Consider the following 18194-nt stretch of genomic DNA (forward strand, 5'->3'; position numbering starts at 1 on the left):
TTTGCTTTATCAAAGCTTTATTTCTGTGGTCGAAAGGATATAGCTGCCTTATCTGAAATAAGTAACCAATGAAAACAAAAACAAGCTCTTCTACATTGGTCGCTGGTTTAAAATCCAGTTTGAATGGCTAAACAGAAACATGGATGAATGATGACAACGTACTGTATCTTAACAGATTCACATTAAAGACAAAGGAACTGAAACGGAGACCGCAGACTCAAATGCTCCTAACACTTGTTTGCATGCATTTCCTCTTAAGCGTTGCACGGGCACTAAGCCAATCCACTATCTATAGACTTAATACAGTATTTAAAATGCTTTGGAGGTGCCTGGTGGCTCAGGCTAATAGTGCACACAGACCATGTGTTCCTTGTGAACCACATGGACCAGGGTTCGAATCTGGCCCCCAGGCTTCCCGATCTTTGCAAATCGACAGATTGTAGCTTGGCTATTTTTTTGCCATTTTAAACGGTAACCTGCACAGAATAGGAACACCGGGTTGAAAATGGAGCTTAAATAGAATGCTTGCTATTCCAGGTTGGATTCCGACAACAATGGATCTACTTGACACTTTGTATCCGAGCATTTGACTGAGTCTCCATTTCAGCGGAAGTATCCAGAGAGCATTAACATGTATTCCGTACATCAAGGTTAAAGCCCAGAGCCTGTGTTGAAAAAGTGCAATCAACATGATTCTGACCTCAATGATTTAACAAAACAGCACTACCATTTATATATAGCCTACTGTATATCAACACAGGCCCTTGAGGTGGCTTATTTAAACATCGTTGTAGGGGAAAATGCACTTGGCTGTGTTTAATGTCATTTCTGATATGTTGCATAATAATCCAGCTAAGTGTTAATGAAATAAAAATATATTTGCAGCATCTAGTCATAAGAACTTAAAGCTTTCTTTTCATGATCACAGTCGTAAAAAGCTGGTAGACACATTTGTGTAACTTAAACAGTAACAAGAAATAAGATTAAAATAATAAAAGTGAGTCTTGAAAAATATAATTATAAAATTATATGTATATAAAAAAGGTTATCTTAGTAACAAAGTGCTAAATAGTTCTGGGGAATTAACAAGCACCAAGATGCCTCACAGCAAACAAACCTCCCCAAAAATCATTTCTCATTCTCAACAAAAGGTATCTTGGCCTTGTTCATACTCGAAAAACACAAACTGCTTTACACATCCAATCTCACTAGGAGAGAAGGCAAATGTTATGGAAAAAAGCTAATGACGGAAGAGCAATGGCAGTGTTTGGTGGGTGGACAACTTGAATGAAATACACTGTCCACAATCGAACCTGCAGCTGTCCTGTGTACACTAAAGTATAATTTACTGTACATAGCATCATAATGCTCCCTACACCTTCCAATTAATTCACATTTCAGCCAGTTGTCGATGAGAGCTAGACTCCAAGGGGGAGAAACCATTTTTCTGCTCATTTCGACTTTAGTGTGCACTGCTCTTCCAAGTTCCCCCTGACTCACACACAACTTTTCCCAACTCTCTCACCCTCCCCACATACTGTACATAAGATTCAAAAGGCTGCAGTGCATGTATAGCATTTTGAGGCAATGGAACCCGGCAGTGCTGCCTGCAGCAGAAAAACAGGAACTGAGAACTAAAGACCAAAAGCGAGATAAAACAAGTGGGCCCATGATGAGTGATCACAATATAATGTCATAATAATGAACGGCCGTGGCAATATACAGTCATAAGTGTTAGCAAAACTGCCGTTCTCCATTGCCTCACAATGCCACCGAGAGCACACTTCAGTGGAAGATGCGACGAGAGCTTTGGATAAACGTGTACCGCTAGATCATGGGTGGGTGAAGAGGTGGGCACGGGGAGATGTTTAAGTGTTGGGTGTTGCGTGGTCTTTCACCGCCGTCTCGTTCCGTCGCACCAGGTGCCATGCCCTCGTTATACAAACACCCAAAACCGTCACAGTACTCCAAGTCCCCCTGCCCGCCGTAGCCTCCCCTTCCTCGCCCCCGCTGAAGGTGGTGCCCGGGGCGCAGTGCTGCCTCGTCCTCCTGGAGCTGGGCACCGTTGAGGATGTAGATGGCGTTGGGTGGAAGGGAGAACTCCAGGTTGTTGAGATGTTGGTCCACCATCTCCTTACAGTGGATGAACTCGCTGCTCTCAACCTGACAGCGGAGGGAATGGATGACCGGTTAAGAGGGAGTGGCAGTGGCTCAGAGTGGCCACAGTTTCTTGGTTCAATAACTGGCTCCCTCTGGGTTAGGGTTAGTATCGAATTGTCCTTGAGCAAGACACTTCACACCAACAGCTCCCAATGAGCAGGTTGGTGCTTTGGATAAAACGAGCAATAGAAATGCAACATTTACCATTTAAGATGGTTATGTGATTTGTTGTTGTTGGGTAAACCTTCCTGAGCTAGAAGCTACACAGTTCTAACCTCAATTTATTTTTCAAAACACCCCCCACACAGTATCCATGCGTAGATGCTAATAGCTCCCACAGATGGTCAAACAAAAAGATAATATCCTGACATTTTCAATATTGCGATACCAAAAATATTGTTACATCCTTGTCACGTAATATTAGCATTGTGTGAAATGGATGTACTCAGACACAAATTTATCGCACAAAATAAACACTCCTGGTATGATTGAGAAATTTAGGACTTCCTTTTGACACTTGGAGGGTCATTTACTGTGGGTGTCTCACAACCCGCAACCTGGCCTGTAAGTGTTACGTGTAGATGGCTTGTTGCCATCTACACAGGCAAGGAGCGAGCGTTCCGACGGAGATATTGCACGAAAAACTGTCTTGATATGGAGAGTCGGCCATTGCGTTGCGACTTAGCCTGAACCAATCAAATAATTAATAAATAGTAGCGTGTAGATCTCAAACAAAAGTGTTTAGGTTAGGGGCCATGAAACCTCGCTCAAATAGACTGCGAGCAAATATAGGAGGGGTGGGCGATGTCGCTGCACGGCACGTTGTCGCGCGCGGTACGTCATTGAAAAACGTGTATTTTAATGGGATGTCCTCGTTCGCTCGCATCGCTGGCAGTGCGGATGAGGTGTTATGATGCCCTCACCTGTGCTTTCTTCAACAGCTCTGTGAATATGGAGAACCAGTCGGGGGTGAGCGCCTCCAACTCCAAGGTGATGATGGCCAAGGCCAACGTGGAGCCCTTGAACTGCCACAGCTGGTGGCAGGCCATACAGTGCTGCACCTGCTTGGTCCACAACGCCACCTGGAAGCCAGAGGGCCTCTTCTGACGGCCTGACCCACGACTGGGGGAGACGGAACCGGGGTCCGAGCCCCAGCCCCGACCGGAGCCGAGGCCGATGGACGGAATGAGGTGGGGGTGGCCGGAAATGAGCATGGCGTGGAACTGGATAGAAGGGAGAGGAGCACATAGAAGCAGAGACCAAAATGTTAGCATGACATCGTAATGATGACATCATCATGGCATTGCTGTGTCTGTTAATGATAGATCTTTCAACCTCTTTACTCCTGCAACAGCCACATCAAATCCTCATCCTAACCTTCAACTTGTCATATCAGTTTGATCCATCCATTTCATATCCAAAGACCCCTATAAAACATCACGTCATGTTGATCATATCTATGGACAGTATAGAGTATAGATAGAGTATATATTTAAGACATGTCATGTGATCGTCTTGTATGACCTTGCATTTTCCTGTCACCATGCATTCCGTAATCTTCTATCCTTTCCCTAAGTGTGCATCAACGACTGGACTCCCAGCAGTTTAAAGCAAATAGGTCGGTCTAAGGGTAATTATAAGTGTAGAGAGACGACACATAGACCCCCCCCCCCCCACACACACACAAGTGTGTTGTTGACATGTTTATTAAGTGAAACGTGCAGTGCTTGTCTGTGATTCTGTACGTGTTCAGGATAACATATTACTATGAAATCCAACCAGGATGGCAAAGAAAGATTTGTGGAGAGTACATTAGACAGTTAAAGTTGTTGTAAAGCTGCAGCTTGCATTTTGTGTGTGTGTGTGTGTGTAGGGGGTGCGAGTGTGAGCTGCAATCTTGCAATGGGACATACGGTATCTGTTTGAGAGAAATAGTCTTACTATTGTACGCCTTACTTTAATTGTAGCAAAACAAAAGCCATTGCATTTTATTTTGACAGAATGGAATTTCTTTGAAGGCAGATTCAACAATGTGACATCAAACACATGTTCTCACCTTCAGCCATCAGTTCATCCACAATCTCTTCCTACTTGACAGATAATTTGACACTCTCTCTAAATAACTTTCTCTCTTCACCTCGCTACCAAAGGTCAATGGAAGAAACAAACACAGGAAAGGCAAACTGGTATGGTTAACAAAGAGCATTTATATTTGATCACTTAATCAATTGGTTTTAGGTCAAGAGTATCACTCCTAGAATAATTACGGAGTGTTGTTGAATCACATGGCTGATTCTGCCTTAACAATATACGGTATATCTGGCTGGTTGTTGAAACATAACGAGTGGAAAAAGATGTGTCTAATCTACTTATCTATTCATATATCAATGTGTCATGGTGGCAACTGGATTTTATTGATCGCTGTTTTAAAAAGACAATGGAGGATTACACTTTATTTTACGTTACGGTACATAAATGCAAAGTGATTTTCTTTTTTTTAAGAGGAAATGTAATTCTGACATGGTAGAGGTGCACATATTTATTCGACAATGGTATTAAGATAAATTGTATCTTTATTTTATTAGAATATTGTAATGTATTGTTTATTCAAAGAGAAATCTACTATTCTTAGATTTTGTAATATCTAATGGTGAATTTTTGGGAGGACGTGGAATCGGTCTTCATGCATTCACTGCAATAATTCCTTGAACGTGTTTCTGTCAGATTAGACACACAATCCATAACAACAGTAGCTGAGAGTGCCCTGTCATTAGTATTATGAGGCACTGAACCGCTAAAATGCCAACTTCAGCAACATCAAGTTAAAGTTGCACATTGTATCTGGACCTTTTGGGTGTCACCACCAGCTGCCAAGCCTGTGTTTGACAACCGATTGTGGCTTTTAAAATCTTTCAACTCTACAGGAGAGAAATCCACATGGTACTTGTTGGTGGGGTTCTTTTGGTCCAGAATAGATATTTACAATGGTTCAGATTGCTGATCCACTAAATGCATGAAAATATTTCACAATGAGGGGAACTTCATGGGGTGAATTTCCTGGAGAGGAAATTCTTTATCTCTGTATAAAAGCATTTAAATGTAGGAGTTGGCCAAGTTTGGTCTAGCAATTTATGTACAGTCATGGGACTAAATTGGTGATACAAGACCAGGAGTCTAACATAACCAATATAGCACAAATGGAGAAAATCATAGATTTAATGTATGCAATGGTTGATTGTGGTGGTGTGGTTTGATACGTTTGGTGGTTAGTGGCATGACCAATATTTTCTGAAGGTTCACCAATTGTGGATAGTACGGTCTAACAATACTGTGCCATAAATGTAATTGAAAACACCTAATGGGGACTTTGTACCAATGATAAACCTGCTTTGGCAGAGCAGTAATGAAAACCAGTTAAGCAATGGTATCAATTATGCCAATGACCCCAAGTCATCCATTTATTCTTCAAGTGTAGGCCCTAGGGGATCGATACAGCCTAAATGGTCTATTATCCCTGAACACCTCCGCACGGCAGCAGGGTTGCGCTTTGCGCTGTAAGGCTAGGAGTTAACGGTTAGACTGAAGTGCCTTGGCCTATCATGTTCAGTTAACGGTTAGACTGAAGTGCCTTGGCCTATCATGCGCTTGCATTTTTTGATGAAAGCTTGCAGTTACCGTCTCATGTGGCTGTGGGGGCAAAATTGACTTGGCTCTAATTCAGACCAGAACTGAAATGTCACTTTGTTGTAGCTTTGTTCACATTGTGCACTCGCAACATGTCCAGATCTTTGTTCACATTGTGCACTCGCAACATGTCCAGATCTTTGCCCTGGCGTATTATCAGGGTCTTTGACAGGCTGTCAACTGCTGTTGTGCTTTGTATTGATTCTGTGCCGAGCTGTTTATGCAATTGCAGAATACTGGCATGGGATTTGTGACAACATACCGTACATTTGATGAGCTGTCACGATGTGTCGAGAAAATATCAATCAATGCACAATCTCAATTAGGACCAATTTAACTTTGTGGGTGTAAGGGTTTGTAAAAGCCATCTTGATGCAACCTATATGTAGGCATGAGATGTTTGTCTTTATGCTTTTTGTATTGCTGTTTTTAGACACGATCACGGGGCCAGTATTTCACAAACCATCTCATAGCTACAAAAGACAAACTGGGTCAGAGTATTTCAATAATTCTGTAAGATGTCTCAGCATTTGTTTAAAAACGAGCTGTAAATAACAAAATTACACTCAGCTGACTTGTCAAACTTTCTTGTGATTTGACCAAACTTCCCTTCATCTTTTGTAGCAACCCCCCCCCCTTGCAACTAGCATTGAAGTAATTGAAAACAAACCAGAGAAACCTTACAGTCTATTTGACCCAGGGTCGGGAATCAGGATTAACTGTCACGTGAGCGTGCTCACTGTAGTATGAGATGCTTTGACAACTCAGGTCCAGCTCCAAGGCCTGATTTATACTTGGTTGCATGTTAATGGCAGTCTACAAGCTCACAAGACGTCGTGTCGCGATGTGTTGTGAGCTTATAGATCACCTATGTTTGGTGCGCAACAAAGTATAATTCTGGTGTAAAGAGTTCTTGTTCTTTTGCCAGTCTATATGTGTCTGATCCTAACTTACTATGTGAATGAAATCAACTGGTGTTGCGGTGTACAGGTCCCAGTTCAGCTTGTCCAGAATGATCCTTTCCATGCGAAGAATCTCTGCAGTTGAAAAGTTGCATTCACTCTGCGCAACCAGGTCCTTAACCGAGCCCATCACCTGTTTTAACAGACACCATGAAAAGGGAAGCAAATAAAACTTGTTTTAAATTAGCCTCACTCATACTTCTTTTTCATACATTATACTTTCATGAGCCACTTATCCAGCATTAGGTTAGTATAATGATACAGCATTATTGAGTATTGTCGTTAAAATTGCTTTTGCATGTTTAGTGCTCAAACATGGGTAATATCTTCCTACTGTACCTCATCCTCCTCATTGATTTTCGCCGCCAGTATGAGCGAGGTGAAGGCGATGCATTTAAGGTATTTTGGTTGAGCCTGTTAAAAGGGAATAGTAAAGATTTATCGATGTGTCCAACCCACAGGATATAGTGTTAATTACCACTCAAACATTTACCTTTTTTCATGTAATATAATATAATACAGCGTCTGAGTGATAATCTTGCAGCATTGCTTGGAGGACTGCTCTAATGCTTTGATCTGATCAGATCTCTGCCTACCGAATACCGATATGTCTCTATAGGGGACATTAAATGCGGCGGTCCAACATTGGTGAGATTACAGCACTGTATTTCAAATCAGTAGTACATCCGTGCCATAGTTCACCAGATTGATAGTTCACATATTAAATATGTGAACTACTACGATAACAATATTATTGTTATCGTTGCTACTAGCTCTGATCCACTCCCACAAGCGGAACAAACAATATTTATATTGTTTGTTCCGCTTTTATAAAAGCGGAACAAGAGTTTGGCAAGTGCAATTTATGCTTCTTCATCAGACAGATGAATCCCCTTCTATCTTTAAGATAAGACAAAAGAAAAAACAAGCACTCTGCTGTGACATTCCATGACATTGTGTACTGTATTTCGTGATTTGTTGTGACATGTTCTGGCATCAACTGATATCTGTACACTTACTGTAGTTCATTTTACTAAATTACAATCAGCACTCAAAAGACCTTGGGGACAAAATGTGGAGCATTGGATGACGGGGCACTGTTACCACTTAGATGGTGTCTCAACTCTCAACATACCTTTACTGTAGACACAAGTCGAGTGAGCACACAGGCTCCCAATGCAAACGTCTCAGGACAGAACTGGAATAGCCTGCTCATCTCTCCAAGCCACTGGATCACATCCTGTTGCTCGTACAGAGAAATGTCAGTGCCCTGAAAGGGAAACCACCAACCATTAGTCTTTATCAATGGCGTTTAAGTGCACTCACAAGCCTCTTTATCTTCAGAAGCCCATTGTTTATTGTCTTCAACCTGGGCTTGGCAATATATCCCGGCATTGTGATATGAGACTACTAGATCGTCTGGGTTTTTGGATATTGTAATTAGGGATGCACCGATATGGAAATTCTTGGACGATATCAATGTTTAAAATAACAACGTGGCCGATACTGATAGATACCAATATGTTTATTTAGTTTTTGTTGTCTTTATTTCCCCCTTTTGTGCCAGGGAAACAAATACATCTTCAATAATAAAAAAAAATACAAAACACTAATCTTCAGAATCTACAGCTTGGTTGGCTACCGGATAACCAACATAGCCAGCAAATTGCTGGCTATGTTGCTTATCAACAACAACAGATAAATATTGGGTACTGCCATCGGTTAATGTCAGTTTTATTTGCCAATACCGATATTGACCGATAACATCAAATATCGGTCGTTACCGATGTGTGGCCGATACATCGGTGCATCCCTCATTGTAATAGGGATTGTGATATTAGTGGCATCTTATCCTGGATTTAAAATGAATGAAATAAAATAATCAAAAGTTCCATAGTGTAAGAAAGATAACAGACGTCAGAGGACTGGACACATGAAGTCTGATCACATGAAGCCATTTCATTGCCTATTAGAGGTTGCACTTGCACCCCATCTTGTTTTGTGTGCAGTCTGTCTAAAACAAGTACTTCCTAGCCAGGGTGAGACCTTCTCCCTAATCCTGGCTGTTCTCCAGGATAATGTAATCAAATGCACACTTCTCAAGGTCAATACCTGGATACATCCACCTTTGAAGACAGGGACCTTCCAGAGGCGTGCCTCCCTGACCAGAGCATCCTGGAGCAGCACCACCAGGCGATGGCCCTCTGCTACAGCTGGGTTCTTCATGGGGAACGGTACCAGGACACGGGCCAGGCTTCACCCAGGGCGCACACACCTGATGCACAGGGAAACGCTGAGTTAACGTAGGTCAGTGCTGGCTTTTTCAACACCCCAATTTGGGGTGCGTGACCCCCCCCCCCCACACACACACACACACACACACATACACACTTCAGAACCCCGATCTACACCGTAAAATGCATTTCAATGAATGGAGGATACAAATGGAACCAAATAGACCTGTAAGGGTCCAATTGTACCCCAAATTGAGAACCAGTGTCATACATTATTATAGTTGTATTAAGCACACACACACACACACACACACACACAACACACACACACACACACACACACACACACACACACACACACACACACACACACACACACACACACACACACACAGAGAATATGTACATTTGCACAACGAGCTACATTATGTAGCCAGAAGAGTATATGATTAATAGGTTTTATTCCCCTTTATGTTCATAATTTTATGCATACTCTGTGTATTGTGTCTGATATGTTATGACCCAACTGTAAAGTACCTGATTTCTGTCCTGCCTGTGAAGCACTTTTAACTGCAACTCTGTATAAAAGGTGCTATATAAATAAAGTTTATTATTATTAGTAGCTAACTAGCTATGGTCCATGATTTGACTTTTATACATGGGTTTTGAATTGCAGCTGTCCGTAGGTGCTCTTTGAGAGCGGTTTTGAGTCTAGGGAATCACATTTCTTAATGGCTGTTGGTAGGGCGTTCCACATTTTAGTGTCATAGGAGCGAAATTAATTAAATCCCTTGTTTGAGCCGAATCTGGGTTGCACCTGGTTTGTTGAACTCCCTCTGGTGTTGTGATTGTGGACTTTGTTGCCATTAAGGAAGTATTTTGATATCTTGGTGGTGTAGTGAATCTTGTAGACCAGGCCCATTGCAAGTTGCTGTACTGTTCTGTTGTCAACCCTAAGCCATCAACAGTCTCCCTCCTAACTCTATGATACAGAACAAGCAAGACAAAGCAGGACAGGAACAGAGACAGTTGCGGTACAAATTGTATGCCGAGCATACAGATAAAGTAGATAATAAAAGTACATCACATCTATGTGATTACACAGCTATGACTGACGTTTGGGAGTACTGGCACACAATAGATATAGTGGGATGTGTCACGCGTTGCGTGTGTATTGCAACTGTTAGCAAGCTGAGATAATTACCCTTTTGATCACATTGTGATCGAAGCTGTCGTGATGTACTGGCTTTATTTTAAAAGACTGCATTTTAAACAGACGTTATTAATGTGAACTGTTAATCTTTGCATTAATGCTTCAGTCACATATGACATAACGCATACAAATGTAGGCGCCAAGAAGAGATGTCCGTTGGCTATACCTAAAGACGTTAAAGTATAGGCAAAACAGTGAACAGGAAAAACCCGATTTATGACATTTCATATCCCAAAGCAGAGAGATCATCTTCATAAAGCCCCCTATTGATCAAGACGTACTAGCAGCAAATCAGGAAATACGCGTTCATTTTGGTAAACAACATCGCCATTTTCCAGACTTTTGAAGACTGCCCCTGAGGCAAACAAAACAAACAGCAGTCCGTGTGTAAACTGCAAAGTTATAAACATTGTCGTGTTTTTAATACATTTTGTGAATCATAAGCGTTAAAGTACGTGATATCTAACGCTAGGCGGGATAATAAAGCTACGAGCTGCACAGGCAGCTGCAAAGACTCGAACAGTTGCTGATGATCTCTGCAGACTATATGAACAACATTTTTGTTGAAGCTTGTCTGACTCTTACCTCTTTGAGTTCAAAAGCAGGAGATTTCTTCGACGACAGTCGCATTTATACAGCTTTTCTTTTAGTCATCCATGATCACCAAATATTAAAAATCGCAATAACAAGCAAAAGGATATGCTGTCAACGCAACAATGTAGAATATGTGTTTGTGCGCGATGGGTACAAACGGAGCAGCCGCATTATTATAAACAAGCAGCGATCCAAACAATATATATATTGCGCGATATTATTGACAAAAAAAACGGTAAAACAAAACAAGCGCAAACCAAGGAGACAGAAAACAAAATCAGAGAGAGAAGGAGGAGGCTGGTACAATCACTGTTTTGAACGCCTCGGACTCCACCCACATTTGTCACGTTGCCAAAGGAATGATACAAAAAAATTGTGTTAGTGGGTCAAACATACGGGATTCTACCGGTATACAAAATGGAAGGATATATTGTAGTCCAATATGGTTCTCAAACATCTTAAACATCATCCAATGGAAGGATATATTGTAGTCCAATATGGTTCTCAAACATCTTAGAACCCCACATTGGTGGAAAAAAAATCTAATGAAAATATTTTGATATGAAAATATGTTGTGAGAGGGGACTCTCATAAGATTAGTGTTAATAATAATGTTAAATGTCTGGTGCTGGGAATCTGATGCAACGCACAGGTCCTGGCTGCACCTGGTGAGAGCAGGAGAGGACCTGGTGAGGTGTAGGAGGTGCCCTGATGGAGGTGCCCGGCCAGGAGTCAACCCACAGTGCCTAGTCCCTCCACGCACCGGATGGCCTGCCCGGTACCCGCCGGTTGGCCCGCCCAGTACCGGCAGTAGTTCTGGAGCAGCGGATTGTGTGTCCCTGGTTTTTCCCTAATGGGACTGATAGAGTAGCTACTGGGTCACCCGAGTGAGGGGTATGATGTTGGAAGACCTGAAACCCCGATGACCTTGGGATACATCGCTGAGGATACGTCCCAGTTGCATCCTGGCAATGTTTTTTAGTTCATGTTAAAGATTAGCCTGTTTAAGGTTTTATGACTTCTTGAGAATAGCTGATCTACAAAGCTTAGAACGCCATTGAGAAATGTTGGGAGCTTGTAGATCAGCGAATACCAGCCAGGTAGGCGGTAGCCGAAGGGTACGAAATATAAGTGATTAAACTGAATATTATTTTGATTTTGAACCCGTTCTGGGGTTCTTGTATAAGATTCATCCATCCATCCATCCATCTATCTTCAACCGCTTATCCGTAGGGTCGCGGGGGCAACAGCTCCACAGAGAGCTCCAGATTTCCCTCAGAGCAACATTAGTAACTTCCTCCTGGGGGATCCCGACTCTCCCGAGGCGTTCCAAGGCCAGTGAGTCGATGTAATCCCTCCATCTCATCCTTGGTCTTGGTCTGCCCGGGGGTGCCTGAGTCGCCTGACCGTGCCTTGAGGACCTCCCTATGGTCGAGAGGCATCCTAACCAGATGCCCGAACCACCTAAGCTGGCTCCTTTCCAGGCGAAGAAGCTGCGACTCTATACTCCGAGTCTCTCTCGCGTGACTGGACTTCTCACCCTATCTCTAAGGGAGATGTCAGCCGCACCCGTAGAAGAAAACTAATTTTGTCCGCTTGTATTCGCAACCTTATTCTTTCGGCCATGACCCACACTTCATGACCATAGAGAGAAGGAACGAAGATTGCTCGGTAGAAAAAAAATTAAAATACAATGGATGCACCTGGGACGTATCCTCAGTGATGTATCCCAAGGTCATCAGGGTTTCGGGTCTCGCAACATCATACCCCTCACTCAGGTGACCCAGCCGGGGTGATCAAGTCCCGACTTATGTCCCAGTAGCTACCCACGATCAGTCCCATTAGGGAAAGACAGGGTCACACAGTCCGCCGCTCCCAAACTACTATGCCAGGACTGGGAGGTCTGGTGCATGGAAGGACTAGGCTCTGTGGGTTGACTCCTGTCCGGGCCCCTCCTACGTCTCACCAGGTCCACTCCTGCTCTCACCAGGTGCAGCGCAGGACCTTTGCGTTGCACCAGACTCCCAGCACCAAGCACTTCATTCAGGAGTGGCGGATTATTGAGCCGCAATGGTTCCGCAGGCTCCACCGGCAGGGAAACGGTGGTGCTGCAGGCTCCGCTTGCGGCTTGAATGGCCCTCCTAAAGGCCTTACCGTGGGCTGTTGGTCCTCCTCCTCCGGTATCTTGGGTTTGTATAAGATCCCCAGACTGAACCCCCTTGGATCTACCTCAAGGACACCTGGGATTCAAGTTTTTGAAGGACCCCCAGTTTTTGCTATCAAGATCCTCTTTGATAAAAATAAAAATAAAAACAAAAATATCTCTGCGACCCCCAATTGTAAAATCAAACCAAAATCGGTAATTAGTGTGGTTGCCCAAAGGGCAACCAGACTATTGCAATTGTAACACTTTCTTTATTCCACTAGAGTAACTTTTTTTTGATACGCTACTCCTCCCACAGTTTTGGCAGCACGCACTTGAGCTATATCTCAAATTGACCGGCTTCATCGGGAAGGATGTGCTTGTATTCTTTTAAGAGAAATGCTGTATAGTTTAATTGATATTAATTTATTAGTGAATTAAATTTCCCCATTGACATGAATGGGAAAATGCGATTTTTCATTTTGAATTTTCTCCAAAACACACTTTTTGCTTCTCCTCCTACAGATTTTGCCCAAATCTCACAAGAATTGGTACACATGATCTCTGGACTGTTCCGATGAAAACACCACAGGCGGAATTTTGATAGTGCGTATCGTTCGGCCGTAATCTGCTTCCGAAGTTAGTGGGAGGGGCCTATTTTACAAAGAATGCCACAAATCCCGAACCAAACGTCCAATCAACTCCAAATTTGAATCAAATGTCGTGGGTGGTTTAATCAACCAAAAGCCAAAAGTAATTCCATTTTCATCCATAGGGGGCGCCACAAATGCGAAAATTGTAACCGTTTGTCGCAAAAAACATGATTTTTGGGGGCATAAAACCCCTCGAATTACTTACACATGATCACAGGGGTGACACGACATTGTAATTGGCTGGCAATATTAGTGGGAGGGGCCTATGTAAGCGACTGCGGCAACCACACACCCCCCGGCAGTGCCGGCCCTGAGCAATTTGGTGCCCTAGGCAGGATTTTTCGTGCTGCCCCCTTGAACAATGACCATGGCCCCCTTGTGTTCTAAAGCGGTGGTGTTTTTTTTTGCTTGGTGGATGCCCCCCCTCCCCTCATGATGCCCCTGGCAACTGCCTGTTCTGCCTGATGGGAGGGCCGGCCCTGCCCCTCACCCTCCCTCCGTCTCAGTCACCTTCTGTCTTATGCTCCCCACCTTGTCTCTGTATCCCATGCAATCTGAGTCTGGTCTCATTATGGTGTGCTGTGTTTGGAGATAGCTGGTTCTGCCGTTTGGACTGTGTTTGAATTCCTGCTGTCTCAAATTTATTCCCTCAACAAATTTGAGACAGCAGGAATATGTTTCAAATCCCTAGAGAGAATAAATCTCTGCAGCATGGATATTCACACGTTGGTGTATGAATATGAGTACAGTATATCTTTATTCTAAATTGATGTACAGTACAACAATAAGCTGAAAATGCACTGTTATGGGGGCACGGTGGCACAGTTGGTAGTGCTGTCGCCTCCCGCTCGGGACGCTGTGGGTGCTGCCGGCGTGTCTCCTCCTCCGTGTCATCAGTGCCCATACCCGAGGCGGGGTTGGCGAAAGGGCCTTTCTGTGTGGAGTTTGCATGTTCTCCCCGTGTCCCCTAGGGTAGGTACCCTCACAAAAAACATACAGTAATCCTGGTCTCTAAACTGCCTCCCCCTGGCCAGCCGGGGCACCTGATGGAGGGGAAAGGAACTGGTTGGAATAACGTGTTCCTTCCACGCGCTACGTCCAACCAGAGAAACTCCCCCCTGTCAGGTGTAAAGGAGCAACTTGGACACTCAGGCATGAAGGAAGCATGAGTTCAAGTCCGTTGCTCTCCCCATGTCCCCCATATATGGGGACTAGGTTGGCGGAGGGTGTGTAGAGCCCAGGATCACATTAGATAATTGACACAGGGGTGAAAAATGGGTTACAAAATCGTGGGATAAAAAAAAAAAAAAAAAAAAAATGCACTGTTATTTCCTGCCTTACTTATTTATTTATTTTATTATCAGTTACCAGGTATAGTTTTCACCTTGTGAATCTGTGTGTACAGTATATGGTGTTTATTTGTCAGTGTGTACAATTTACAATTTACAATTTAGGCATTTAGCAGACGCTCTTAATCCAGAGCGATTTACAGATTTTGTCAACCTGATACTGTCACAACTGTGCAAGATGCAGTCACGAAACTATACAGTTGTAGTTCCGAAAATAATGAGGGTCAAGCTGTGTGTACTCTGAGAAAGGGTGTCACGTGTAGGGGATAAATTGGTAGCATACAGTATGTCAGTTGTTAGACATTGGGCTTACTAGTCTTTACCCATAGTTCAAGGAGGTCTTTGACCCTTCATGGTGCCATGGTGGGTCTCATGGGTGAATCCACATGGTTTACTCATGATTAAAGAGTTTAAAATGTATGAAAAGGTGTTTATAGCATAATATCTGCCAGATTTTATAGTTTTTGAATTTGAAGCCTTGAAATGAAATGAGTCCTTCTGAGCAGAAACTGCATTTTCTCTTAATGTTCATGTTTTTTCCATCAGGTATTTGTGGGGAGTCCACAAGATGAATAGAAGGGGCAGTTATACATTTGTCTAGTAACCCTTCCTCAAGACAGCTGAATGAACAAAGCTCGAGTGTTCCTGGAATTCTAAGTATGAATCATATCAGAATAAATAATGGTTTGAGTGTGCTTTGACAGGCATTTACATCTTTATATCTTTCCCCCGTCTCCTCTCTAGCCCTGGGTAGTCAAAGAATGCTCGACACTACAATGTAAATCAGTGTCACCCATGAAACAACTTTGTCCTGTCAGCCAAGCTTGGTCTACTTGGATGAGCACATTATGTTCATGAAGTCCTGCTTGATCTTTGGCTTTGATCACTGTCCCTCGGGCTAAACTGGGATTTTTTCTTTTTTCTTTGTGAGGCCCCTATCTTTTGAAGCGTTGGCCTTGGGCATGGGCTTAGCTATTGCCAACCTATTAATTTGACATTTTATAAATGACTGGACCTGTTAATGTGTTTTGAAATAAGTTGCTTTTGCATCTAGAAAGTATAAAGCATTGTTAGTGCTGTCTTGGTCCATCCGTCAGTCAATCACTTTGGGCATGTACAGTACTTGAAAACTATTGGCTGGATTGCCATGGAATTTGCTGTGTACCTTCATGATCCCCATAACCCCTTGGTGACCCCAATGCCCTTTTCTCTATCGCCACCTTTAGGCCAACATTTCAAATTGCACACACTTTAGCTGAAAAGGCCATAATCTAAATAGGAAGATTCCAGGATGACCCCTAAGGACCGCAATGGAAACAAGCCGTCCTTTTGATTGTGCTCGGTCAGATGGACATGTGACATATGTTTTATTTCATGATCAATCATGATCAATCAATCAGTGATGTGGTGTCCCCATAGTTTCCCCTCTATTACTTTGGCCAAATTCCAGTTGTAAAGTATGTAAGGAACAGCACAGCCTATAGGGGCTGCTAGTGGGCTTTTAGACTTTCAGTGTGGTTATAATACAACATTTGGAATATTGCATTATAAATGACAGGTTTGCAAAGGAATATGAAAGTATGTGTGTGTGTGTGTGTGTGTGTGTGTGTGTGTGTGTGTGTGTGTGTGTGTGTGTGTGTGTGTGTGTGTGTGTGTGTGTGTGTGTGTGTGTGTGTGTGTGTGTGTGTGTGTGCGTGCGTGCGTGCGTGCGTGCGTGCGTGCGTGCGTGCGTGCGTGCGTGCGTGCGTGCGTGCGTGCGTGCGTGCGTGCGTGCGTGCGTGCGTGCGTGCGTGTTTGTTTGTGTCCATCACTTCATTAATGAGCACCTTCCAGGCAGGTCGCAGTGAGGACTGGTGCGCTCCTTTCCGCAGCGATGACTAATGTGATGGCAGCCTCAGTCTAATTATAAATATCTATATAAACATTCCTCCCACAGCCTGCTGCCTTAAAAGCTAATTTATTGCAATTTTGTGTGTCTGACACAGGCATACTCCACTCTCAAAATATGAATATTAAATAAAGATGTCAGCTGAGTTCTAATATGCCTCCAGCTCAAACACATCAGCCATAGTTCTCCCTGACCCCTAAAAAAATTACTTCTTCCAAGAACTCATGACGTAGAAGGTGCTGTGTGTGTGTGTGTGTGTGTGTGTGTGTGTGTGTGTGTGTGTGTGTGTGTGTGCGTGTGTGCGTGCGCGTGTGTGTGTGTGTGTGTGTGAGAGAGAGACAGTGTGCGCACGCGCGTGCGCTTATGTACTGCAGTGGTGTACTGTAATCCTCAGAAAACAGATAAAGCCAGTTAAGGAGATTAACAGATGTTTCCTGCTCACTTTATTATTTTTATACCAGTCATTTTGTTTTTGTAGTGGAGATGCAGGAAGAGTAACAGGAACTTAAAATAAAACATTGGTTGTTAAATAAATAAAATAGATTACTGTAAGGATAAAGGGGTAGTGTAGTACCCTAGTGTAGTAGTTAGAGCATTCAGGCGACTGTGGATCAGGAGGTAGAGCAGGTCGTCCAATGAACCATGGGTCGGCGGTTCGAATCCCGGCTCCTCCTGTCTACATGTCGAAGTGTCCTTGGGCAAGACACTGAACCCCAAATTGCTCCCGATGTGCTGGTTGGTACCTTGCATGGCTTCCGCCGCAATCGGTGTATGAAATGAATGTGTGTGTGAATGGGTGAATGTAATGCACTATGTAAAGCGCCTTGGATAAAGGCGCTATATAAATGCACCATTTACCATTTATGTGGAAGGTTGTGGGTTCGAACCCTGCCTTGAGTCAATGTCAGCAAGGGCATGCACCGGGTTCCTAACGCCAAATCAAATGTGTTCAGATATGAGCCAAGTCTCCTCCTGAGGAGCCACGTCTGAAGCCTTTCCTGGACGGGGTATCTGGACATGTATGATGTAAGGATATTAAAACAAAACAAACATCCTGTAGGGTGTTTCATCAACCACTGGAGGGAGACACAGGACACATAATAGTGGTGGAGTAGCCTGAGCAAACTTCCTCTGCCCTGTCATGTTTTTCATCATTCCTCCAAAAGAAAGATGAAATTATGCCTTTTCCATTCATTGAAAAACATTGCAATCTTGTTTTTTTCATTATTTTTCAGCACAGTTTCCTGTTTACCCCCTCAGGCCCCCATCACAGTTGTCTCTCGGATGTCAGTTTTCATCCTCGCCTGCCTTTTG

General features: G+C 43.4%; 1 protein-coding gene across 2 annotated transcripts; it reads right to left on the reverse strand.

Annotated features, from left to right (window-relative positions):
- Positions 1-11161, reverse strand: ccni2 (cyclin I family, member 2). Of its 2 annotated transcripts, none has more exons than XM_079507325.1 (7): positions 10839-11161; positions 8919-9081; positions 7942-8076; positions 7146-7220; positions 6799-6939; positions 3084-3383; positions 1-2163 (listed from the first exon to the last, which is right to left on the reverse strand). In XM_079507325.1, the coding sequence occupies exons 2-7, from the start codon at positions 9030-9032 to the stop codon at positions 1828-1830; spliced, it is 1101 nt and encodes a 366-aa protein (XP_079363451.1). In that variant the 5' UTR covers positions 9033-9081; positions 10839-11161; the 3' UTR covers positions 1-1827. The 2 variants fall into 2 exon arrangements, with proteins under 2 accessions (XP_079363451.1, XP_079363452.1); XM_079507326.1 differs by having other exon boundaries at positions 8919-9099.
- Between the last annotated feature and the right edge of the window lie 7033 nt (positions 11162-18194).

Source organism: Electrona antarctica (assembly GCF_951216825.1).
Source record: "Electrona antarctica genome assembly, chromosome: 8".
Lineage (NCBI taxonomy): Eukaryota > Metazoa > Chordata > Actinopteri > Myctophiformes > Myctophidae > Electrona > Electrona antarctica.

Coding starts and splice junctions, on each gene's coding strand:
- ccni2 (XM_079507325.1), bottom strand. CDS start 9,032: ATGAAGAACCCAGCTGTAGCAGAGGGCCATCGCCTGGTGGTGCTGCTC. Junction 3,384..6,798: donor CAGTTGATTTCATTCACATA/GTAAGTTAGGAT, acceptor CCTTCTATCCAG/TTCCACGCCATGCTCATTTC. Junction 2,164..3,083: donor AGCTGTTGAAGAAAGCACAG/GTGAGGGCATCA, acceptor CTCCGCTGTCAG/GTTGAGAGCAGCGAGTTCAT.